At 49.7% G+C, this 24,046-nt stretch overlaps 1 protein-coding gene across 1 annotated transcript in view; it reads left to right on the top strand.

Annotated features, from left to right (window-relative positions):
* The window catches only part of NUFIP1 (nuclear FMR1 interacting protein 1), a 30,293-nt gene extending 7,365 nt beyond the window's left edge, over window positions 1-22,928 (top strand). Inside the window, exons 7-11 of the mRNA XM_054162919.1 lie at window positions 8,288-8,380; window positions 13,656-13,918; window positions 19,141-19,269; window positions 21,361-21,596; window positions 22,593-22,928. Coding sequence (XP_054018894.1) covers window positions 8,288-8,380; window positions 13,656-13,918; window positions 19,141-19,269; window positions 21,361-21,596; window positions 22,593-22,928 — 1,057 coding nt within the window. The remainder of the gene's footprint in view (window positions 1-8,287; window positions 8,381-13,655; window positions 13,919-19,140; window positions 19,270-21,360; window positions 21,597-22,592) is intronic.
* The last annotated feature ends 1,118 nt before the right edge of the window (window positions 22,929-24,046 follow it).

Genomic DNA, 24,046 nt, shown 5'->3' with positions numbered 1-24,046 from the left:
CTCAGCCCTGGTTAGGCCACACCTTGAGTCCTGTGTCCAGTTCTGGGCCCCTCAGTTTAGGAAAGATCTTGAGGTGCTGGAAGGTGTCCAGAGAAGGGCAACAAAGCTGGGGAGGGGTTTGGAGCACAGCCCTGTGAGGAGAGGCTGAGGGAGCTGGGGTTGCTTAGCCTGGAAAAGTGGAGGCTCAGGGGAGACCTTCTTGCTCTCTACAACTCCCTGAAGGGAGGTTGTAGCCAGGTTGGGGTTGGTCTCTTCTCCCAGGCAATCAGCACCAGAACAAGAGGACACAGTCTCAAGCTGTGCCAGAGGAGGTTTAGGCTGGATGTTAAGAAGAGATTCTTCAAAGAAAGAGTGATTGCCCATTGGAATGTGCTGCCCAGGGAGGTGGTGGAGTCACCATCACTGGAGGTGTTTAGTAAGAGCCTGGATGTGGCACTTGGTGCCATGGTTTAGTTGATCAGATGGTGTTGGGTGATAGGTTGGACTCGATCTCAAAGGTCTTTTCCAACCTGGTCCATTCCATTCCATTCCATATCACTATTGGGTGTAAAAAGGAAAGAAAAAGATTATTCTAAACAAATTTATTGGGTAAATGTCTGGGATAAGAGGAGATGTTATCATAGCAGTTCTTCACATTTCCAATTCCCTTTCCTCTTCTCTTCTGATCTTGGCTGTTTTGCTTTGCTCAGGAAACGATAAGGTGCTTCTGGCTGCCCTTGGGATAAGTCTAACCCACTGCTTTCTCTCAACTCCTTTCTCTCTCTTGGGACAGGGGTGTTGGGGGGGGGCAGTGGACCAGGCTTCTCTGGTCTTTTGACCAGGGGGCATCTGTGTTGTTTGCTAATTGTGTATATCTGTACAGTGTTGTAAATCCTGTCTGTTTTGTCCAGGCAGCAGGAATTGGATTCACAATCATGCTTTAGTTACTGTTTGCTTGGGAAGTGGGTGCTGTGAGTCAAAGCAGCATTTATCTACAGTTCACTGTGAGGCTGATAAATGCCTGAAATGGTTTTTGCTGAGTTTCTAGAGAGCCTCATGGTGGACACTCTTGGGTTTGTTTTTTTTTGTACAGGGCAATATAATTTGGCAGTGGTACAAGGCTGCTGAAAGCCTTTGTTCACTCCAGCACAGTGAAATCAATGGAAATGTTTTATATTCCAGGCCACCAACCATAAAAAGACAATAGAGGCTTAGAACCTTCTGAGCCAGGGCCACTAGATGGGGCAGTGCTGTGGTTAGTTTTGGTGCTTCAGCCTTTATGTGGGCACCGCCTTTAGCTGCGACTGATGGGTGTAGGAAGGCTACCTGGGTGGCCTTTGTTGCTTTTTGTACAGCAAGGAAACTCTGCTAACATCCTGCTTTTATACTTCATTTTTTGCCTTTCTCTTTGTTAATTATTATTAACTGATCAAAAAGAAGCTCAGCTGAAACTTCTACCAGGCATTAATTGGGTCACCGGCAAAGCATCTGTTCAGCGCTGAATTTCTGCTGTTGACTCCCAGTAAACATTGCATTGTACAGAGGAAAAAGGGACACCAGAGGGAGTCTGAGCTATGAGGCAGGTTTGGTTTATGGTGGCAGGAAAAAGCTCTTTTCTTTCTGGAAGCTCCAGTCAAAAGCTCAGAATGAATCTTTCAGGTCATGAGCAGTTTGTTTCCAATTAGTTGGCTGTGATTTAACACGTGCATTTCCATGCTGAATCCTAAACAGTCCTGGCTTGCTTGTCCTTTCAGCTGGTATAAATAGTTACTTCCAGAGATCTTTTTTTTTCCTTCTTAATTAGCTGCTGTCTTGCTCAGTTTTATATCCTGCTTGAAATCTTGTAGAGCCTGTGTTTAAAGTGCAGCCTTATCCACGCAGAAGGAAGGGGTTGGGGGCAGAGCTGGTAAGGAGTGAGTACCTCTAGGTGAATGAGAAGCTCCACAGGAGCTCTCAGTGTGCACTTGCAGCCCAGAAAGCCAATCAGGTCCTGAGCTGCAGCAAGAGAAGTGTGGCCAGCAGGGCCAGGGAGGGGATTCTCCCCCTCTGCTCAGCTCTGCTGAGACCCCACCTGGAGTACTGCCTCCAGTTCTGGAGCCCCTATTCCAAGAGGGATCTGGAGGTGCTGGAAGGTGTCCAGAGAAGGGCCATGAGGATGAGCAGAGGGCTGGAGCACCTCTCCTGTGAGGACAGACTGAAGGAGTTGGGGCTGTTCAGTCTGGAGAAGAGAAGGCTCTCAGGTGACCTCATTGTGGCCTTCCAGTATCTGAAGGGGGCTACAAGAAGGCTGGGGAGGGACTGCTCAGGATGTCAGGTAGTGATAGGACTAGGGGGAATGGAATGAAGCTGGAGGTGGGGAGATTGAGGCTGGAGGTGAGGAGGAAGTTCTTCCCCATGAGAGTGGTGAAGCCCTGGAATGGGTTGTCCAGGGAGGTGGTTGGGGCCCCGTCCCTGGAGGTGTTTAAGCCCAGGCTGGATGAGGCTGTGGCCAACCTGATGTAGTGTGGGGTGTCCCTGCCCATGGCAGGGGGGTTGGAACTAGCTGATCCTTGTGGTCCCTTCCAACCCTGACTGATTGTGTGAAATATACTGGGTCAGAATGCTGCTTTTCTGGCTGATTCTGTACAATGCCCTGCTCATTGCTGGAAGCTTCACCACTCTGCTTACCTAAAGATTCTTTAGTGGTGTGTGGCCCCTTGAACCTGCTGAGCCTGGCAGTCTGATTAAGTGCGCAGCGCTCGAGACGGATTTCCATGGGATCTCAGGGTTTCCCTGTGTTTTGCAGACAGATAGTTGCCAAGTCTGACATCAGCTTTGATTATAATTGCTTTTCTTGTTTTGATTTGTCCCAGCCCAAGTGCTGAGAAATGTGCTGTTTTCAGCATGTATTTTTCCTTTAACCCAAGCTTAAAGGGCATTAACTGTTGTGCATTTTCTCAGTGCCTCAGCATGAGATTGCTGTTGTCTTCTTCTTCCCAAGTGAGATCTGGGTTCTGCTAGCCCATCTGTTTCCAAACAACTCTTTTAGAGCAAAGATTATTAGAAAGAATGTGACAAGGCTGCTCTGGTGTTAAAGCAAATCTTTAAACTTACTTTGGCTTACTTCCTGACATAAGATTGGAGGATTTTCTTGATCTTGTGCCTTGCTCATAAATAATTCTCCTCCTTCTCCCCTTCCTTTAAGCTTCTGGTGTTGTCAGCCACTCCACTTTTAATTTGTGGTTCTCTGGTTGAGTAATGTAAATCTTGAGTAGTGTAGATTTGCAGATGACTCCAAGCTGGGGGCAGGAGTTGATCTGCTGGAGGGTAGAGAGGCTCTGCAGAAGGACCTTGCCAGGCTGGGCAGATGGGCAGAGTCCAAGGGCAGGAGATTGAACACATCCAAGTGCCAGGTTCTGCACATTGGCCATAGCAGCCCCATGCAGTGCTACAGGCTGGGGTCAGAGTGGCTGGAGAGCAGCCAGGCAGAGAGGGACCTGAGGATATCTGAATAAGATACACTGAAAATACATGACAGGATAGTTGCAGAAATGATACTGGTTGATAGTAGGCTGAACATGAGCCAGCAGTGTGCCCAGGTGGCCAAGAAGGCCAATGGCATCCTGGCCTGCATCAGGAACAGTGTGGCCAGCAGGAGCAGGGAGGTCATTGTGCCCCTGTACACTGCACTGGTTAGGTCACACCTTGAGTCCTGTGTCCAGTTCTGGGCCCCTCAGTTTAGGAAAGATGTTGAGTTGCTGGAAGGTGTCCAGAGAAGGGCAACAAAGCTGGGGAGGGGTCTGGAGCACAGCCCTGTGAGGAGAGGCTGAGGGAGCTGGGGTTGCTTAGCCTGGAGAAGAGGAGGCTTAGAGGAGACCACCTTGCTGTCGCCAGCTCCCTGAAGGGAGGTTGTAGGGAGGTGGGGGTTGGTCTCTTCTCCCAGGCAACCAGCAGCAGAACAAGAGGACACAGTCTCAAGCTGTGCCAGGGGAGGTTTAGACTGGATGTTAGGAAGAAGTTCTTCACAGAAGGAGTGGCCATGGAGGTAGTGGAGTCACCATCACTGGAGGTGTTCAGGAAGAGACCGGATGGGGCACTTGGTGCCATGGTGCCAGGGAAGGTTTAGGCTGGATGTCAGGAAAAAGTTCTTCCCAGAAAGAGTGATTGGCCATGGGAATGTGCTGCCCAGGGAGGTGATGGAATCACCATCCCTGGAAGTGTTTAAGAGGAGACTGGATGGGGCACTTGGTGCCATGGTTTAGTTGATTAGATCGTGTTGGATGATTGGTTGGACTTGATGATCTCAAAGGTGTTTTCCAGCCTGGTTAATTCTGCTCTACTCTACTCTATTCTGTTCTATTCTCTTCTAATGATAAGCCTGGAGTAGCTTGGTATTCTCCCTTGTCTCATATACCTAATAGTTAAATAGATAATAAGGAAAATAGCACCTGGTAAAAGGAGAGAAAACAAAGCAAAATAGAAGGGAAGTGTTGGTAGGGCAAGGTAAATGCAAAAGAGAAGGAATGTGTTGGTAGAGCAAGGTAAATGCAGACACAATACATTTTACTCTGAACTGCAGGCATGAAACACCTCAGCTGACAGGGCAAAATTCCACTAGAGACACAGAGCTTGATGAAATGCCTGTCAGCCTTAAACCCAGATTTTTATCATCTCTCTGGGCCATCTCTGTTCCCTTTGGGCTATTCGTGTCCCCTTTGCTGTTGTTTTTGCATATGCAGTCATGAGCAGCCCCAGTAATAGAGGCAATTTGCTCACAGTGCTGTAAAGATGATACATTTGTATAGCTCTCAACTCAGAAATGCATTGTGTAAACCACTCCTGGAAAAGGTTTCCTTTCTGTCAAGGCACTGGCAAAGCTCTGTTTTTCCACTGCTTGCTAAAAAAATAGTTTACTGTGATTATTTGAGTACAGTGGCCTGTAAAACAGACATGACTCCACCTAGTGCACTCATCTCTTGGAAAAACAACCAAACAAAGTAAATAAAGGCTGTTCACTAAGGAACAGATGTTAGTGATTGTTCTCAGTGTCAGCATCTCCTTTCTCTGGAACCTTAGAATATAGAATTAACCAGGTTGGAAGAGACCTTTGAGATCATCGAGTCCAACCCATCACCCAACACCATCTAATCAACTAAACCAAGGCACCAAGCACCCCATCCAGTCTCTTCCTAAACACCTTCAGTGATGGTGACTCCACCACCTCCCTGGGCAGCACATTCCCATGGCCAATCTCTCTTTCTGGGAAGAACTTCTTCCTAGCATCCAGCCTAAACCTCCCCTTGAGAAAGGGGACTCTTGAACGTGACCAGAGAAGGGCAACAAAGCTGGGGAGAGGTCTCAAGCACAAGCCCTATGAGGAGGGGCTGAGGGAGCTGGGGTTGCTTAGCCTGCAGAAGAGGAGGCTCAGGGGAGACCTTCTTGCTCTCTGCAACTACCTGAAGAGAGGTTGTAGCCAGGAAGGGGTTGGTCTCTTCTCCCAGGCAACCAGCACCAGAACAAGAGGACACAGTCTCAAGCTGTGCCAGAGGAGGTTTAGGCTTGAGGTTAGGAGAAAGTTCTTCCCAGCAAGAGAGATTGGCCACTGGAATGTGCTGCCCAGGGAGGTGCTGGAGTCACCATCCCTGGAGGTGTTCAAAACAGGACTGGACGTGGCACTTGAAGCCGTGCTTTAGTTAGTCCTGAGGTGTTGGGTGCTAGGTTGGACTTGATGATCTCTGAGGTCTTTTCCAACCTTATTGATTCTCTGATTCTAAGTGTTTATAACATGGATGAATAAACATGTACCTCAGAGGAAAGAGCAGAGATAAAACACCATATCCTCACGCTCATTTGAGCCGCGTAGCGTCTCCTCGGGAGAAATCCAGTGAAAACAGATGCTGACAAGCTCATGCTCAAATCCTGTGAAAGGAGACAAGTTCATAGAGTGCTTAGGTGTGTCTCATGGGAAGTACTCCTCATCTTTTTCCCTGGGCTGTCCTGCATCCATGTGGTGACTAACATTCACGCTGTCAAACGGGGAAGCTGCACGTGGCAGGGTTAAATATTTCAAGAGCAGTGTCCCCTGTTTTGTTATAGCTATATATAGTGAGTGGCTGTTCTGAGCTTCTCATTACTCCATTTTAATAGGCTTAGCAAATATTTATACTTTGCATTTCTACCCAGGAGCTGGTGTGTGTGTGTGTTTCTCCTTGACCACCTTTACCTGAAAGCTCTGGGGTTTAGCTAGGGAACGTTTACAGAGGAGCCAGCTTAGCCATTTCGGGGCTCTGGCAGTAATTTGCAGCAGTCTTTGCATGTTGGAACCAGTGGAGCGTTTGTCCTCAGGGAGGGGGATGGAGAGGGAGGTGGGGAATGGAAGAGAGGATGGTTGTAACAGTGGATCTGCATGACTAAGCAATTTCTCTTGAAGCTGGCATGAAAAGAGGCAGGAATTCTGGTGAGCTGGAGGGTCAGCCTGCAAGCTCGATAGCTGAGTGGTGCTCGAGGGGAAACTTAGGTGCTTCTCCCTCTCTCATGATACAGGAATCTTCTGCACCCAGAAGATGTTCTTGGGCCCTTCAGTTTAGGAAAGATGTTTAGGAAAGTTCTGGGTTGCTCAGATTAGGAAGGATGTTGAGTTGCTGGAAGGTGTCCAGAGGAGGGCAACAAAGCTGGGGAGGGGTTTGGAGCACAGCCCTGTGAGGAGAGGCTGAGGGAGCTGGGGTTGCTTAGCCTGGACAAGAGGAGGCTCAGGGGAGACCTTCTTGCTGTCTCCAACTCCCTGAAGGGAGGTTGTAGCCAGGTGGGGGTTGGTCTCTTCTCCCAGGCAACCAGCAGCAGAACAAGAGGACACAGTCTCAAGCTGCACCAGGGGAGATTTAGGCTGGAAGAGACCAGGTTGGAAGAGACCTTCGAGATCATTGCGTCCAACCTAGCAACTAATCCAACCCACCTAATCAACTAAACCATGGCACCAAGCACCCCATCAAGTCTCCTCCCAGAAAGAGAGATTGGCCATTGGAATGTGCTGCCCAGGGAGGTGGTGGAGTCACCATCAGTGGAGGTGTATAAGAAGAGACTGGGTGAGGCACTTGGTGCCATGGTTTAGTGGATGAGATGGTGCTGGGTGATAGGTTGGACTCGATGATCTCGAAGGTCTTTTCCAACCTGGTTATTTCTATTCTGTTCCATTCCAATATATTTTGTTTGTTTGTTTTGTGTATTACAAGAACTCAGCAATAGTTTTGCTGAAGGCATGGTGGACCTTTTCAGCTCATTCAAACTCTCCAGTCGAAGCACCCTAAAAATCAAATGCAGGACTAAATATTGCCATTACAAGTAGAGGCAGGCAGAGGGTCCATCCAGGTAACTAAGCTGTGTGTCAGTGGCTTGTTTGATGGTTTGGTGAATCTAATCATGCCAATTTGATAGGTTTTTATTTATTTTTCTTTTTAAACCTAAGTATGTAAACATAAATCATAAAATAAACAAGGTTGGGAAAGACCTCAGAGATCATCAGGTCCAACCTGTCACCCAGCACCTCCGGGCTGACTAAACCGTGGCTTCAAGTGCCACATCCAAGCCTCTCTTGAAGATCTCCAGGGACAGTGACTTCCTGGGCAGCACATTCCAATGGCCAATCTCTTTTTGGGAAGAACTTTCTCCTCACCTCCAGCCTAAACCTCAGGCTGGAGGTTAGGAGGAAGTTTTACACAGAGAGAGTGATTGCCCACTGGAATGGGCTGCCTGAGGAGGTGGTGGGGTCGCCGTCGCTGGGGGTGTTCAGGGCGAGGCTTGACAGGATGCTTGGTTCCATGGTTTAGTTGATTGGGTAGTGTTGGATGATAGGTTGGACATGATGATCTCGAAGGTCTCTTCCAACCTGGTTTATTCTGGTTTGTTCTGGTTTCTGGTTTTAAACCTCCTCGGGCACAGCTTGAGGCTGTGCCCTCTTGTTCTGGTGCTGCTTGCCTGGGAGAAGAGACCAACCCCCACCTGGCTACAACCTCCCTTCAGGGAGCTGTAGAGAGCAAGGAGGTCTCCCCTGAGCCTCCTCTTCTCCAGGCTTAGAAATAAATGGTGTGGCACACAAGTGAGCTACACTTGAGTTTGCATGGTTAAATGAGTTTGGATTTCTTGCACTTAGGGTTTTTTGTTTGTTTTCCTCCCCAATGCCTTTTTAAGAGGGAGAGAGTCTGCTGAGAGCTCCATGAAATGGTTGAAGAATGTGTTAGCTTTTCTGGGGGATGCTGGTGTAGCCAAGGGGGCACTGACAAAAGGGCAGAGAATCATTTAAGCACTGGTGTATGATTGTTTTTTTCCCTGCCAGGAATTTTCCTACGATGGCAAACATCGAAAGAAAGAAGGCAGTGCAGATACAGAAGGAAGAAAGGGGAGAAGTGCTGACTACCCAGCAGTTTGGGTAAGCATTTTGATACAGTCTTGTTTCCTTCCTCCTACAGACTTCAGAACTATGCTCTGCAGCCCTTATTTCTTCCACTCTACACGTGATCTAGCTGCCTATTAACAGAGCACTGGTTGTTTCACTGTTTGCAGGTGTAATGCCCTCCTGTTTGCAGTGCTTCATAGTCCAGTTAAATGAAGCAATAACTGTGCTAGAAATCTGGTGTTCCTTCTGCACTCTGGCTTCTTTGAGAATATCACATTCTAGTGATATTGCTGTTTGTCAGTATCAGTCAGGGTTAGAAGGGAGCACAAGGATCAGCTAGTTCCAACCCCCCTGCCATGGGCAGGGACACCCCACACTACATCAGGCTGGCCACAGCCTCATCCAGCCTGGGCTTAAACACCTCCAGGGATGGGGCCTCAACCACCTCCCTGGACAACCCATTCCAGGGCTTCACCACTCTCATGGGGAAGAACTTCCTCCTCACCTCCAGCCCCAATCTCCCCACCTCCAGCTTCATTCCATTCCCCTTAGTCCTATCACTACCTGAGAGCCTGACAAGTCCCTCCCCAGCCTTCTTGTAGCCCCCTTCAGATCCTGGAAGGCCACAATGAGGTCACCTGGGAGCCTTCCCCAGACTGAACAGCCCCAACTCCTTCAGTCTGTCCTCACAGGAGAGGTGCTCCAGCCCTCTGCTCATCCTGGTGGCCCTTCTCTGGACACCTTCCAGCACCTCCAGATCCCTCTTGGAATAGGGGCTCCAGAACTGGAGGCAGGACTCCAGGTGGGGTCTCAGCAGAGCTGAGTAGAGGGGGAGAATCCCCTCCCTTGCCCTGCTGGCCACACTTCTCTTGATGCAGCCTTCAGATACTGGAAGGCCACAATGAGGTCACCTGGGAGCCTTCTCTTCTCCAGACTGAACAGCCCCAACTCCTTCAGTCTGTCCTCATAGGAGAGGTGCTCCAGCCCTATAATGGTGATGGAAGTCACACAACATAATGAATCCACATAATCTCTTGGACATTTTCAGGCATTAAGGGTTAGATTTTTATGAGTGGATTTGGCTTCTTGGTCCCTGCTTTCAGATGATAAATCAGTAATCAAGTGGAGAGAGGAGATAAGTGTAACTTTATTTTCGTAGCGTAAGTAGTCCTCCTTCTTCCTTCTACCTTTGTTCTGTGCTTAGTAACTTAACTCCTTTTGGATTTTTATCCATTCTCTCCCTTACAATAAGAATTGCTTTTCAGGAGAGTTTTATTCTTTGCTCATCCCCTCAGTGGAGCCAGCTAACTTCATTACCTCCACTTCAGAGTGTGTTGGAAGGCTCTCTAAGAACCATTACAATGATCTACGCTCCTTGTTTAACCTGCTAAGAGCAAAGCGGAAGGAAGAAGCAGGTTCAATATTGAGGGACTCTTGCTGAATAGAATAGAATAGAATTAACCAGGCTGGAAAAGGCCTTCAAGATCATCAAGTCCAACCTTTCACCCAACACCATCTAATCAACTAAACCATGGCACCAAGTGCCTCATCCAGTCTCTTCTTAAACACTTCTGGTGATGGTGACTCCACCACCTCCCTGGGCAGCACATTCCAATGGCCAATCTCTCCTTCTGTCAAGAGCTTCTCCCTAACATCCAGCCTAAATCTCCCCTGGTGCAGCTTGAGACTGTGTCCTCTTGTTCTGCTGCTGGTTGCCTGGCAGAAAAGACCAACCCCCACCTGGCTACAACCTCCCTTCAGGGAGTTGTAGACAGCAAGAAGGTCTCCCCTGAGCCTCCTCTTCTCCAGGCTAATCAACCCCAGCTCCCTCAGCCTCTCCTCACAGGGCTGTGCTCCAAACCTCTCCCCAGCCTCCTTGCCCTTCTCTGGACACATTCAAGTGTCTCAATGTCCTTCTTAAATGGAGGGGCCCAGAACTGGCCACAGGTTTCTTTGGTAACTCTTGTGATTGTGAGTCAGATGCATTAGTCTTAAACATCTAACAGCAATTCCATACTCTTACATGTGTTAGCAACCCTACATCTGGAAAACTGTTTAGGGGGGAAGAAAAGTCCTCAAAATTATAGGCTGCTTGCTTTCACTCTGTGACCTTTAACTCTGGTTGATTTTTAGAAAGCTCTTCTTTCTTTTCCCCCCCTCCTCCCTCCCCTGATCAGTTGGCATTGCAGACATGATGTGCTGTCCAAAAAGCTGCCCTTTCTGCTTTGTGTATCAACAAGTAAAGGTTCTGGAATTGGTGTTCATCTCACAAATTTACTGCTGCATGAGGCAAAAATAGAATCCAGCTTGTTCCCTGCAAGCTGCACTGTTAAAGCATGCAGCTAAGTAAGATTTAGAAAGGATTAGATACTTCACACTTCTGCAGCACTTTCCGTTTGTGTGCTTTGCAACTGCTTCCTCTCAGCATCCTCATGTGTGAGATTAGAGATGCAGAAGGACCACTTAGGTCGTCTGTCTGATGTCTTGCAACAGCTGATTAATAGTGCAGGGTTCTTTTATCCCCTCTGAACAGGAAGTGGAGAGCAGTATATCTGTCACAAGGGGAAGGCAGATTCCAGGCTGACATTTGTTGGGATGTGTTTGTGACCTTGGGGTTTCTTTCTGCGTGTGTGAGGCCCCAGGGAAATCAGAATGTTGCTTTTAACCTTTGCTCAAGGACTGTATTTACTCAGCATTGGCCAGGTTCTGTAACAGCAATTCACAGTCTGGTTGTACAAATTCAGAAAGGCAGTTCTTTGGCTAGATGGAGCTGAATTATGGGAGCTTACATAGAATAGAATACATAGAATACACCAGGTTGGAAGAGACCTTCAAGATCATGGCGTCCAACCCATCGACCAATCCAACACCACCTAAACAACTAACCCATGGCACCAAGCAACCCATCAAGTTTCTTCTGAACACCTCCAATGATGGTGACTCCACCACCTCCCCAGGCAGCCCATTCCAATGGGCAATCACTCTCTCTGTATAGAACTTCTTCCTCACATCCAATCTAAACCTTCCCTGGCACAGCTTGAGACTGTGTCCTCTTGTTCTGGTGCTGGCTGCCTGGGAGAAGAGACCAACCCCCACCTGGCTACACCTCCCTGCAGAGAGTGGTAGACAGCAAGAAGGTCTCCCCGGAGCCTCCTCGTCTAAGGCTAAGCAACCCCAGCTCCCTCAGCCTCTCCTCACAGGGCTGTGCTCCAAACCCCTCACCAACCTCGTTGCTGTTCTCTGGACTCATTCCAGCAAGTCAACCTCCTTCCTAAACTGAGGGGCCCAGAACTGGACACAGCACTCAAAATGCAGCTTAACCAGTGCTGAGTCCAGGGGCACAATGACCTCCCTGCTCCTGCTGGCCACACTGTTCCTGATGCAGGCCAGGATGCCATTGGCCCTCTTGGCTGCCTGGGCACACTGCAGGCTCGTGCAGCCTTTTGTGCATTAGAGGCTGAGACACAGGGAGGTGGTGGCTTACTTCTTGTCTGCAGGACTGGCATGGTGGATGATGTTGTCATCCTCAGTTTAGGAAAGCTGTTGAGTTGCTGGAAGGTGTCCAGAGAAGGGCAACAAAGCTGGGGAGGGGTTTGGAGCACAGCCCTGTGAGGAGAGGCTGAGGGAGCTGGGGTTGCTTAGCCTTAGACGAGGAGGCTCCGGGGAGACCTTCTTGCTGTCTACCACTCTCTGCAGGGAGGTGTAGCCAGGTGGGGGTTGGTCTCTTGTGCCAGGCAACCAGCACCAGAACAAGAGGACACAGTCTCAAGCTGTGCCAGGGGAGATTTAGGCTGGCTGTTAGGAAGAAATTCTTCACAGAAGGAGTGGCCATGGAGGTAGTGGAGCCACCATCACTGGAGGTGTTTAGGAAGAGACTGGATGGGGCACTTGGTGCCATGGTTTAGTTGATTAGATGGTGTTGGGTGATAGGTTGGACTTGATGATCTCTGAGGTCTTTTCCCACCTGGTTAATTCTATTCTATTCTGTTCTATTCTTTTGGCAGACATGGCCACCAGTTTGTGTTGCAAATGGCAGACATAGGAGTAAAGTGGCTTGTTCCACACCTGTTGTCTTCCTTAGCCCAAATCCCTCTGCAGCAGTAGGATACCAGCCATCCCTACCCTACCCTACCCTACCCTACCCTACCCAGAGAATTAAATGAAATGTGTTTTGTTGCAATATAAAGCTATTTTGAATGCTATTGTAGCGCTGTTCTCCTCTCAAGAAGGACAAATTAGGCTGGAAAGATAGGGAAGAGAGGATTGTTGGTAATGGGAATGTTTTTGCACAAGCAAAGAAGTGGGTGGCATGGAAGGGCTGTGTGATGGAGAGGAAGAAAAGATGTGTAGGAGGGAAGAAGTGAATAGAATGCAGCTGTATGCTGTGTCTTGTAACTCTCAAGCTGTGCCAGGGGAGGTTTAGGCTGGAAGTTAGGAAGAAGTTCTTCACAGAGAGAGTTGTTGGCCATTGGAATGTGCTGCCCAGGGAGGTGGTGGAGTCACCAGCCCTGGAGGTGTTCAAAAAGGGATAGGATGTGGCACTTGAAGCCATGGTTTAGTTAGTCCTGGGGTGTTGGGTGCTAGGTTGGACTTGATGATCTGTGAGTTCTTTCCAACCTTGTTGATGCTGTGTACTCTCTGCCTTGTTATAAGGTAAAAGTCATGAACTTGAAACTCTTCATTTAAGTTCCAGCTTTGTCATGTTGCCCTGCCAATGGGATGAGCTGTGACTGCCTGTCTGGTCTGTCAGCACATGTTAGCTGAGCTGGAGTGCCTCCTGGCATCGTGCTGTGTTGCTGAACCTTACATGTGTGCCTGAGCCCTCTGCTTACATCATTTGAGAGGCCTTGAGCACAGCCCTATGAGGAGAGGCTGAGGGAGCTGGGATTGTTTAGCCTGGAGAAGAGGAGGCTCAGGGGTGACCTCATTGCTCTCTACAACTACCTGAAGGGAGGTTTTAGGCAGGTGGGGGTTGGTCTCTTCTGTCTTGCAACCAGCACCAGAACAAGGGGACACAGTCTGAAGCTGTGCCAGGAGGAGTTTAGACTCGAGGTGAGGAGAAAGTTCTTCACAGAGAGAGTTGTTAGCCATTGGAATGTGCTGCCCAGGGAGGTGGTGGAGTCACCATCCCTGGAAGTGTTCAAAAAGGGATTGGATGTGGCACTTGGTGCCATGGTTTAGTCATGAGGTCCGTGGTGACAGGTTGGACTCGATGATCTTTGAGGTCTCTTCCAACCTTAGTGATAGTGTGATTTGATTTGATTCTCTTAGCTTGCCATTTGTATGAGCTTTGCATTTCTTTCTCCAGCAAAATGAAAGGGATATGGAGACCTCCAGGAAGTGAAGACCACTTTGGGCAACAAGGAAGACACGGGAGGAGACAAAGATGGCCGTTTTGTAAGAGGTTTAGGAAGGATGGTGATGATTATAATGCACACAGAGCTCAGAATGAAGCCAGTGGATCAGAAAATGGCAGCTGTGAAAAGGAACCTGAAAAGCAGCAAGCTTCAGAAGCTCAGCCATGCACAAAGGATGTGGACCCTCTCAGTCTTCTGGCAAACAGTGATGCTGGTAAGGTGAAGGAATTTGGAGAACTTTTGAGTGGTGCTGTCAAAGTGATTACTGATGTGGTGCATCACTGGCAACTTCTGGGGGGAAGAGGAGGCTCAGGGGAGACCTTCTTGCCCTCTACAACTACCTGAAGGGAGGTTGTAGCCGGGGGAGGTTGGTCTCTTCTCCCAGGCAACCAGCACCACCTCCCTGGGCAGCACATTCCAATGGCCAATCTCTCTTTCTGTGCAGAACTTCTTCCTAACATCCAGCCTAAACCTCCCATGGCACAGCTTGAGACTGTGTCCTCTTGTTCTGGTCTCTTGTTCTGCTCTGTGTCCTCTTGTTCTGGTCTCTTGTTCTGCTCTGTGTCCTCTTGTTCTGGTCTCTTGTTCTGCTCCCTTCAGGGAGTTGTAGACAGCAAGGTGGTCTCCCCTGAGCCTCCTCTTCTCCAGGCTAAGCAACTCCAGCTCCCTCAGCCTCTCCTCACAGGGCTGTGCTCCAAACCCCTCCCCAGCTTTGTTGCCCTTCTCTGGACACCTTCCAGCAACTCAACATCTTTTCCTAAACTGAGGGGCCCAGAACTGGACACAGGACTCAAGGGGTGGCCTAACCAGTGCTGAGTCCAGGGGCACAATGACTTCCCTGCTCCTGCTGGCCACACTATTTCTGATGCAGGCCACGATGCCATTGGCCTTCTTGGCCACTTGGGCACACTGCTGGCTCGTGTTCAGCCAGCTGTCAACCAGTACCCCCAAGTCTCTTTTCTGCCTGGCTGCTCTCCAGGCACTCTTTCCCCAGCCTGTAGTGCTTTATAAGGTCAGAAGAAGAATAAAGTACTTCAGCAGTCAAATTACTTTTAAAGACTGTGAAATATATGTTTGTGGTTGTGAAAGGAGATTCATTTCCTTTTATGAATTGAGTGAATCAGATAAAATGTCAGCAATTTCATTTGAACTCTATTTTTTTTGGCCATTTCATCTGATCTATTCTCAATATTCTCCATATGTGTGTTGTGAAATATTGCTAGTTTAGGGTTTTCCTGGGGTGAGTCTGTCTAGTTTCACATGCTGGCAGGAATATAAACTCTCCAGATACAACTATTCACAGTCCAGCCAGCAGTGATGCAGTACTCCTAGAGCATGGCATGTAAGCTGACTTGTGCTCCAGCTATTTTTAGCAGCCAGGCTAGAATGCATCCCCTGGAAAGACATCTGATGCTGAGCTCTTCCTTTTGCAAGCATAGTCTTCAATTAGTGGGAACAAGAGCTCAGCATCCCTGTGCAATTTGTTTATTCCACTGATCTCTGCATGTTGGGGAATGTCAGAGTGCTGGAGTATAACTGTATTCCCCTGCAGCCTCTGTGTTTTACTTCATGATAGGAAACAAATCTACTTGTACCAAACTACAGCTAGGAACTTCTGCTAGACAGGGTTGAAAAGGAATGTGGGATGTGCTTATTACACATCACTAAAGCCACTTGTGGTAAAGCCAGTTGTAGACTTTTGTACTGCTGAGAAATGTAGACATAACAATGGCAAACAAAATAGTTTAGTTGGTTAGGTGGTGTTGGATGATAGGTTGGACTTGATGATCTCAAAGGTCTTTCCCAACCTGGTCCGGTCCACTCCACTCCACTCCACTCCACTCCACTCCACTCCACTCCACTCCACTCCACTCCACTCCACTCCACTCCACTCCGGTTTTGGTCTCTGAGGTCTTTTCCAACCTTATTGATTCTATGATTCTATCACTTTGGCCACAACAACCCCATGCAGTGCTACAGGCTAGGGACAGAGTGGTTGGAGAGCAGCCAGGCAGAAAGGGACCTGGGGGTACTGGTTGATAGGAGGCTGAACATGAGCCAGCAGTGGGCACAGGTGGCCAAGAAGGCCAATGGCATCCTGGCCTGCATCAGGAAGAGTATGGTCAGCAGGAGCAGCGAAGTCATTGTGCCCCTGGACTCAGCCCTGGTTAGGCCACAGCTTGAGTCCTGTGTCCAGTTCTGGGCCCCTCAGTTTAGGAAAGATGTTGAGATGCTGGAAGGTGTCCAGAGAAGGGCAATGAGGCTGGGGAGGGGTTTGGAGCACAGCCCTGTGAGGAGAGGCTGAGGGAGCTGGGGTTGCTTAGCCTGGAGAAGAGGAGGCTCAGGGGAGACCTTTTGCTGTCTCCAACTCCCTGAAGGGAGGTTGTAGCCAGGTGGGGGTTGGTCTCTTCTCCCAGGCAACCAGAACAAGAGGACACAGTCTCAAGCTGTGCCAGGGGAGGTTTAGGCTCAAGGTGAGGAGAAAGTTCTTCATAGAAAGAGTGATTGGCCATTGGAATGTGCTGCCCAGCGAGGTAGTGGAGTCGCCGTCCCTGGAGGTGTTCAAGAGGCGACTGGACGTGGCACTTGGTGCCATGGTCTAGCAGGCATGAGGTCTTGGGTGACAGGTTGGACTTGATGATCCTTGAGGTCTTTTCCAACCTGATTGCTTCTATGATTCTTTAATGACTTTATTTTTTGAAAGCCATATAACTGAAGTCCATGATAATGCTCTATAGGTACCTTTTGTGGGGGTATTTAAACCTTTGTACCAGCTCCAGCCCTTTCACTAGGGGCAATGTATTTTTCTTCCTTCCTGCATTCACTGAAGCTCTGTTTAGTAACTCATTCCTTCAAAGTCAGGAAACTGAATGGGCAATGAAGAAAGCTGATTTTTTTTCCCCCTCCTCTTGATTTATAAGCAGAAACAAGGTAAAATGATGAGCCTGTCAGGTGTAAAATTTGGTGGGATCTACTGACCAGAAACAGTCAGTTGCATTCAGTAGGGAATAACACTTCCTCTGAAGGTGTTACTCTCAAAGAGAAAATGTATTCCAGGAAATGTGTCTGCCTGATCTGCTAAACAGTAAATTAAAAGCAGTTCTTGAAGGAGAATCAGCCACAACCACAATATGTCCTCAGTGTTTTGGATGAGGTAGGAAAATGCAGCAATGGAGCAATGCTGGCATCTACCAGGAAGAGTGTGGCCAGCAGGAGCAGGGAGGTCATTGTGCCCCTGGACTCAGCACTGGTTAGGCCACACCTTGAGTCCTGTGTCCAGTTCTGGGCCCCTCAGTTTAGGAAAGATGTTGAGTTGCTCCCTGGGCAGCACATTCCAATGGCCGATCACTTTCTGGGAAGAATTTCTTCCCAACATCCAGCCTGAACCTCCCCTGGCACAGCTTGAGACTGTGTCCTCTTGTTCTGGTGCTGGTTGCCTGGGAAAGAGCACAACCCCCACCTGGCTACAACCTCCCTTCAAGGAGTTGGAGACAGCAAGAAGGTCTCCCCTGAGCCTCCTCTTCTCCAGGCTAAGCAACCCCAGCTCCCTCAGCCTCTCCTCACAGGGCTGTGCTCAAGGCCTCTCCCCAGCCTCGTTGCCCTTCTCTGGACACATTCAAGTGTCTCAATAACCTTCTTAAACTGAGGGGCCCAGAACTGTGCAATCTTCCTGGTGGGGCTCTGTTTTCCTAGTATTCTCAGTTTAAACATAGTATCATAGTATCAGTCAGGGTTGGATGGGACCACAAGGATCATCTAGTTCCAACCCCCTGCCATGGGCAGGGACTCCCCACACTAGATCAGCCTGGTCAGAGCCTCATCCAGCCTGGGATTAAACACCTCCAGGGACAGGGCCCCAACCACCTCCCTGGACAACCCATTCCAGGGCTTCACCACTCTCCTGTCTTCCCAGTGTTCCCTTTCGAGGTGCTTTGAGACCGTAATGCCTTGCTTGTGCATATCTGCAGTGCTGGGCAGGGATTGAAGTATTGAACGGTCTGAAGTGCTGCTGAAAGCTGACCATCTAGCTCATTGACTTGATTCTCAGTGAGCATTTTTTGCTATCCCAGAATTTCCTTGCTCTCACATTCTCACCTTGAATGAGCCTGAGTTGCCTTTTGTGTGTGTGTGTTCCTCTGACTGCATTTTGAATCCTTCTCCCCCGCCCCCTGCCTCCGCAGGACTAAATCCAGCAAGACTTCAAAACATATGAAAGCCTTTTTCTCTCTTTACCTACACTTGATAATAAAACCTCTAATTATGTTTGGTATGTGAAGAAAGAGCCAGAAAGCCTGAGGTCTTGTGCAGGAAACTTTTTGCTTCTGTAAACCAATAGTGAGATGATTTTTTGCCACCAAATGTCTGTAGAGGGTTGGCAAATGTGCTTTTGTTCTGTCAGTCTGTGGTGCTGAGCAGTGGTGCCCAACACTGGGCTTGTATAGTTGTGAGATAGAATAGAATTAATCAGGTTGGAAAAGATTATTGAGTCCAACCTATCACCCAACACCATCTAATCAACTAAACCATGGCACCAAGCACCCCATCCAGTCTCTTCTTAAACACCTCCAGTGATGGTGACTGCACCACCTCTCTGGGCAGCACATTCCAATGGCCAATCACTCGTTCTGTGAAGAATTTCTTCCTTACATCCAGCCTAGCCCTCCCCTGGCACAGCTTGAGACTGTGTCTTCTTGTTCTGGTGCTGCTTGCCTGGGAGAAGAGACCAACCCCCACCTGCCTACAACCTCCCTTCAGGGAGTTGGAGAGAGCAAGAAGGTCTCCCCTGAGCCTCCTCTTCTCCAGGCTAAGCAACCCCAGCTCCCTCAGCCTCTCCTCACAGGGCTGTGCTCCAAACCCCTCCCCAGCTTTGTTGCCCTTCTCTGGACACCTTCAAGAGTCTCAATGTCCTCCTTAAATTGAGGGGCCCAGAACTGGACACAGGACTCAAGGTGTGGCCTAACCAGTGCTGAGTCCAGGGTCACAATGACTTCCCTGCTCCTGCAGGCCACACTGTTCCTGATGCAGGCCAGGATGCCATTGGCCTTCTTGGCCACCTGTGCCCACTGCTGGCTTATGTTCAGCCTAATATCAGCCAGCTGGTCTCTCCTTCCAGGCAACCAGCACCAGAACAAGAGGACACAGTCTCAAGCTGTGCCAGGGGAAGTTTAGGCTGGAGGTGAGGAGAAAGTCCTTCACAGAGTGATTGGCCATGGGAATGTGCTGCCCAGGGAGGTGGTGGAGTCACCATCCCTGGAGGTGTTTAGGAAGAGACTGGATGGGGTGCTTGGTGCCATGGTTTAGTTAGTCCTGAGGTGTTGGGTGCTGGGTTGGACTTGATGATCTCTGAGGTCTTTTCCCACCTTATTGATTCTGTGGCTGGCTGTTGGTGTGCAGCAGTGTTGGGGAAAACCCCTCTTGCCTTTTCTCTCCCTGCAGAGTCTGAGAAGGAGGACGCAGCCGCTGAAGGCGGGAGGCTGGGGCTGACCGTTGTTCCCAAGCAGGCCACCTCTGCCCTGACTGCATTGTCGGCCAACTATGGCAGCGCGTCTGACAGCGAGCCTGAAGGTCTGTAGGCCTATGTCCTCTGCCCTTCTTCTCTCTCCTTCTACCCTCCATCCCCAAGTACACTGCTGTGTGCTGCAAGCAATGCTGGAACCTGATCACAGACTACCCTTCTTTGGGAAGGGTGGTGGCCTTCACCTCTCCTGTCTTTGGTCCTTTGCCATCTCTCATTCTCCAGCCCTTGTGTACTGATAAAGACAGCATCTATGAGGGCAGTAGCCCAGGGGTAGCTTTTTGCAGTTGTCTCCAACTGCTGCTTTGCAGGTTATCAGTTGGAGCCTCTGTAGTCCTTAGAATTTCTCAAGAGAAACCTTTTAAGAGCAGTCAAAGGTGCTGCAGAAGAGAATGCAGCATGTAAGCTGTGGCTCTCATTTAGCAAAGATGTTAATTAAGTAGTGGCAGTTCAGTGCTTGTAGCTCCAAAACACTTGGCTGTGGAAATGCTTTTTGATTTCTGGCCTGTGCTGCAATTCAGAGCCATCTTGTGTGTGTTGATTTTTAGGCTTACACAAGTAAAGAGAGCAGCTTGTTAAAGGTTATGCAGAGGGATGGTTTTGTGGTCTGTGTACAGACCCTTGACAGTTTGCTTTTGGTGGCTAGTGCACAAAGAGAGGCTGGGAGGAGTAAAAGGGTATGCCATTATTCTGCTCCTCTTGTTTCCCTATTCCTCCCTCTTCCCAGTTTTGAGCACTGGCCAGGGTTACTGGGTGAGCCATTGCTTGTGCCTGGTATGGTTATTACCCCTGGGCTCAGAGGAGCACCAGGACAGAGCAGCAGTTGTGCAGACAGCTGGTGCACAGGGGTGGCCTTGCCTACTTGGCTTGTGCTGCATCTAAAGCCTTTTCCCCCTGCCAGCCCTACAGCATTCTGTGGAAAATCCTCAGAAAGCATTCCCTAAAAGAGTGGGTCACAGCTTTCCCTCCTCTCTTTGGTTGCCTTTTTTCAGCAGCTGAAGGGGAGGACATTAAATGTCTCTGGTTAGGGTGTGTGCCATCAAATTTCCCAGGCCTGTTTTCCCTTTGGCTGTGGTGGGGCAAGAGGAGGGATGGCCTGTCTTCAGTCTTGTTCAGATTGTGTCAAGAAAAAGCTGTTGTGCTCACCCTCTGAACTCATTTCCAGTCCTCAAGGGCTGTGTTCCAGAGAAGGCTGCTGGGTGTTGCAGTAAGGCTTGAACTCTCTACTACCTGAACTTTGTGCTTTACTGTATGCATCAGTGTGTGGTAGAGAACTGCTGATGCTCCTTACTTGCCCTGGATGGCCTACCCAAGGCTCCAGAGAGCATCTAGCAGGCAGGGGAAGTTGGACTTGGGCATCCTTTTCCCCAGGGACCATCATTTTCTCAGCAGCCAGCAGTGTTGTGAAGTGGAAGTGATGTACTTTCCAAGTAAGAAGTCAGAGAGCTGGAAGCCTCCTTCAGGGCTTGCTACTTCTGTTCTGCTTTTTCTATTGCAGAATGTAAATGTCTTGTTTTCCTTTCTGGGAATGTGTAGTGTTTCTTCTTTGTGTTTCAAAGGAATGCCCAACCCAGACAAAGCCCTCCCTTCCTCCAAGTAAGCCTTGAACACCTTCACATCAGGCTATGTGAGCAAGAACAGTACTAAGGAGCTGCCAGTGCATGGGGATATAAGCATGTTAAAGAAGCTTCTAAGCTTGGAAGCACAAGCCCTGTGAGGAGAGGCTGAGGGAGCTGGGGTTGCTTAGCCTGGAGAAGAGGAGGCTCAGGGGAGACCTTCTTGCTGTCTACAACTCCCTGAAGGGAGGTTGTAGCCAGGTGCGGTTGGTCTTTTATCCCAGGCAACCAGCACCAGAACAAGAGGACACAGTCTCAAGCTGTGCCAGGGAGGTTTAGGCTGGATGTTAGGAAGCAGTTCTTCCCAGAAAGAGAGATTGGCCATTGGGATGTGCTGCCCAGGGAGGTGGTGGAGTCACCATCACTAGAGGTGTTTAGGAAGAGACTGGCTGGGGTGCTTGGTGCCATGGTTTAGTTGATTAGATGGTGTTGGGGGATAGGTTGGACTCGATGGTCTCAAAGGTCTTTTCCAACCTGGTCTGGACTTTTCCCTTTCCCGACAAAAGCATGTTCTTTTTCTTTAAGAAATCCCTGTCAAGACTGCAGCAGAAGGTGAGAAGGAGCAGCCTGCCCTCAGAACTACACCTGAAACCACTCCAAACGTCCCTCAGAGTCAAAACCTGGATCCAAAGCCTCCGGAAGGTGCAGGCAAGGCGCTGAGAAGGTGGAATGGCAGCGGCTGTCCGCGCAGAGGGCCTGACAAGCGGGGCAGGAAAGCTCTGCCTCTGCGTCCGAAGCGCCGCCCCACGCTGCTGGAAATGGTAACAGTTCCACTGCTAAAATGATGCCTTCTGGACAGGAGGAGCACTGCTGATGGGTGGCTCTTCTCTTCCCTGGGGGAAGTTAGAGCAATCCCTTAGCAAGTTTGCAGATGACACCAAGCTGGGAGCAGATGTTGGTCAGTTAGAGGGCAGAAGGGCTCTGCAGAGGGACTTCAACTGACTGGACTGAAGGGCAGAGTCCAGCAGGATGGCATTCAACAAGTCCAAGTGCCAGGTTCTACACATTGGCCACAACAACCCCATGTAGTGCTACAGGCTGGGGACAGGGTGGCTGGACAGCAGCCAAGCAGAAAGGGACCTGGAGGTACTGATTGACAGCTGGCTGAACATGAGCCAGCAGGGTGCCCAGGTGGCCAACAAGGCCAATGGCATCCTGGCCTGCATCAGAAATAGTATGGCCAGCAGGAGCAGGGAAGTCATTGTGGCCCTGGACTCAAGGTGTGGCCTGACCAGTGCTGAGTCCTGTGTCCAGTTCTGGGGCTCCTTAGTTTAGGAAAGATGTTGAGTTGCTGGGAGGTGTCCAGAGAAGGGCAACAAAGCTGGGGAGGGGTCTGGAGCACAGCCCTGTGAGGAGAGGCTGAGGGAGCTGGGGTTGCTTAGACTGGAGAACAGGAGGCTCAGGGGAGACCTTCTTGCTCTCTCCAACTCCCTGAAGGGAGGTTGTAGCCAGGAGGCGGTTGGTCTCTTCTCCCAGGCAAGCAGCACCAGAACAAGAGGACACAGTCTCAAGCTGTACCAGGGGAGGTTTAGGCTGGAGGTTAGAAAGAAGTTCTTCCCAGCAAGAGTGATTGGCCATTGGGATGTGCTGCCCGGGGAGGTGGTGGAGTCACCATCCCTGGAGGTGTTTCAGAAGGGTGTGCTCGGTGCCATGGTTTAGTTGATGAGATGGTGTTGGGTGCTAGGTTGGACTGGATGATCTGGAAGGTCTTTTCCACCCTGGTTAATTCTGTTCTGTTCTCTCTTCTTCCTTTCCAGCTGCTGGCCCAGGACATCCGCCACGAAAGGAACGTGATCCTGCAGTGCGTTCGCTACCTCGTCCGCAATCACCTGTTTGGCCTGCGCGGTACGACAGAGCCCGAAGCTGCCGCAGAGACTCGGCGCTCCCCTACAGCTCCAGCAGAAGCTTCCACAGACAAACTCCATGGATCTAATTGCTCCTCCAGCTCTGACCTTCAGTTAGCAGGACAAGAAGATGCATTATCAGTAGCCCAGGGTGAGACAGCACCTGTGGAACAGGCTTCACAGACGGCTCCCTTGGCAGACGAGGACACTTGGGAATCCCTGCCGCTTCCGTGTGAGGAAGCGCTGTAGGGGCTGCCTGGTTGGGACAGCAAAGCAAAGGCTGCCATTTTCTACCTGACTGATGCATTTTGAAAGGCAGCAGTATAACAAAATAACCATTAAAGTCCATGCTGAGAGCTGTTAAAAGCAGTTTCCTGATCTGTCCTGCCCAAGGTGGCCATCTCCTTGTGCAAAGAGCGCCTGGGTGGAGTCATTACATTTCCTCATGGCAGGAAGGCAGCAGTGACACCCAGTGTGACCTGCCCAAGAGGAGGGGTAGGCCTGTGCTGCTGAGCTTCAGAGTACAGAAAGTTTTACCTCATTATGAAATGTGCCTGTCCATCAGGCACTCTTGCCTTGTCTTGTTGCCCCTATTCCAAGAGGGATCTGGAGGTGCTGGAAGGTGTCCAGATAAGGGCCATGAGGATGAGCAGAGGGCTGGAGCACCTCTCCTGTGAGGACAGACTGAAGGAGTTGGGGCTGTTCAGTCTAGAGAAGAGAAGACTCCCAGGTGACATCATTGTGGTCTTCCAGTGTCTGAAGGGGGCCTCCAAGAAGGCTGGGGAGGGACTTGTCAGGCTCTCAGGTAGTGATAGGACTAGGGGGAATGGAATGAAGTTGGAGGTGAGGAGGAAGTTCTTCAGCATGAGAGTGGTGAAGCCCTGGAATGGGTTGTCCAGGGAGGTGGTTGGGGCCCCATCTCTGGAGGTGTTTAAGCCCAGGCTGGATGAGGCTGTGGCCAGGCTGATGTAGTGTGGGGTGTCCCTGCCCATGGCAGGGGGGTTGGAACTGGATGATCCTTGTGGTCCCTTCCAACCCTGACTGATACTATGATCACCAGAGCCTAGAGGGGGATTGCAGCAGGGTGGATCTTTTACATCTGGCATGTCTAGGAGTATCTGAACCTTCAAAAGCATTTCAATGTACTTTTGAAATGGTAATTCAGTGCACTGCATGGAAGATGTAGCTGACCTGGCTCTGAAAGTCCTGCTTGCACCAAAAGTCATCTTCTCTCTGAACTCATTAGTTAATTGAGCAAAGGTGGAAATGAGGGTACTGATACAATAAGCATTTTGAAAGCAATAAATGCAGACACAACAGCTGCTGACTGCCAGGCAGAGAGGGACCTGGGGGTACTGGTTGATGGT

This window comes from Dryobates pubescens, chromosome 7 (genome assembly GCF_014839835.1).
Source record: "Dryobates pubescens isolate bDryPub1 chromosome 7, bDryPub1.pri, whole genome shotgun sequence".
Lineage (NCBI taxonomy): Eukaryota > Metazoa > Chordata > Aves > Piciformes > Picidae > Dryobates > Dryobates pubescens.
Note: the sequence above shows the minus strand (reverse complement) of the source record. Positions and strands in the feature narration are given on the sequence as shown.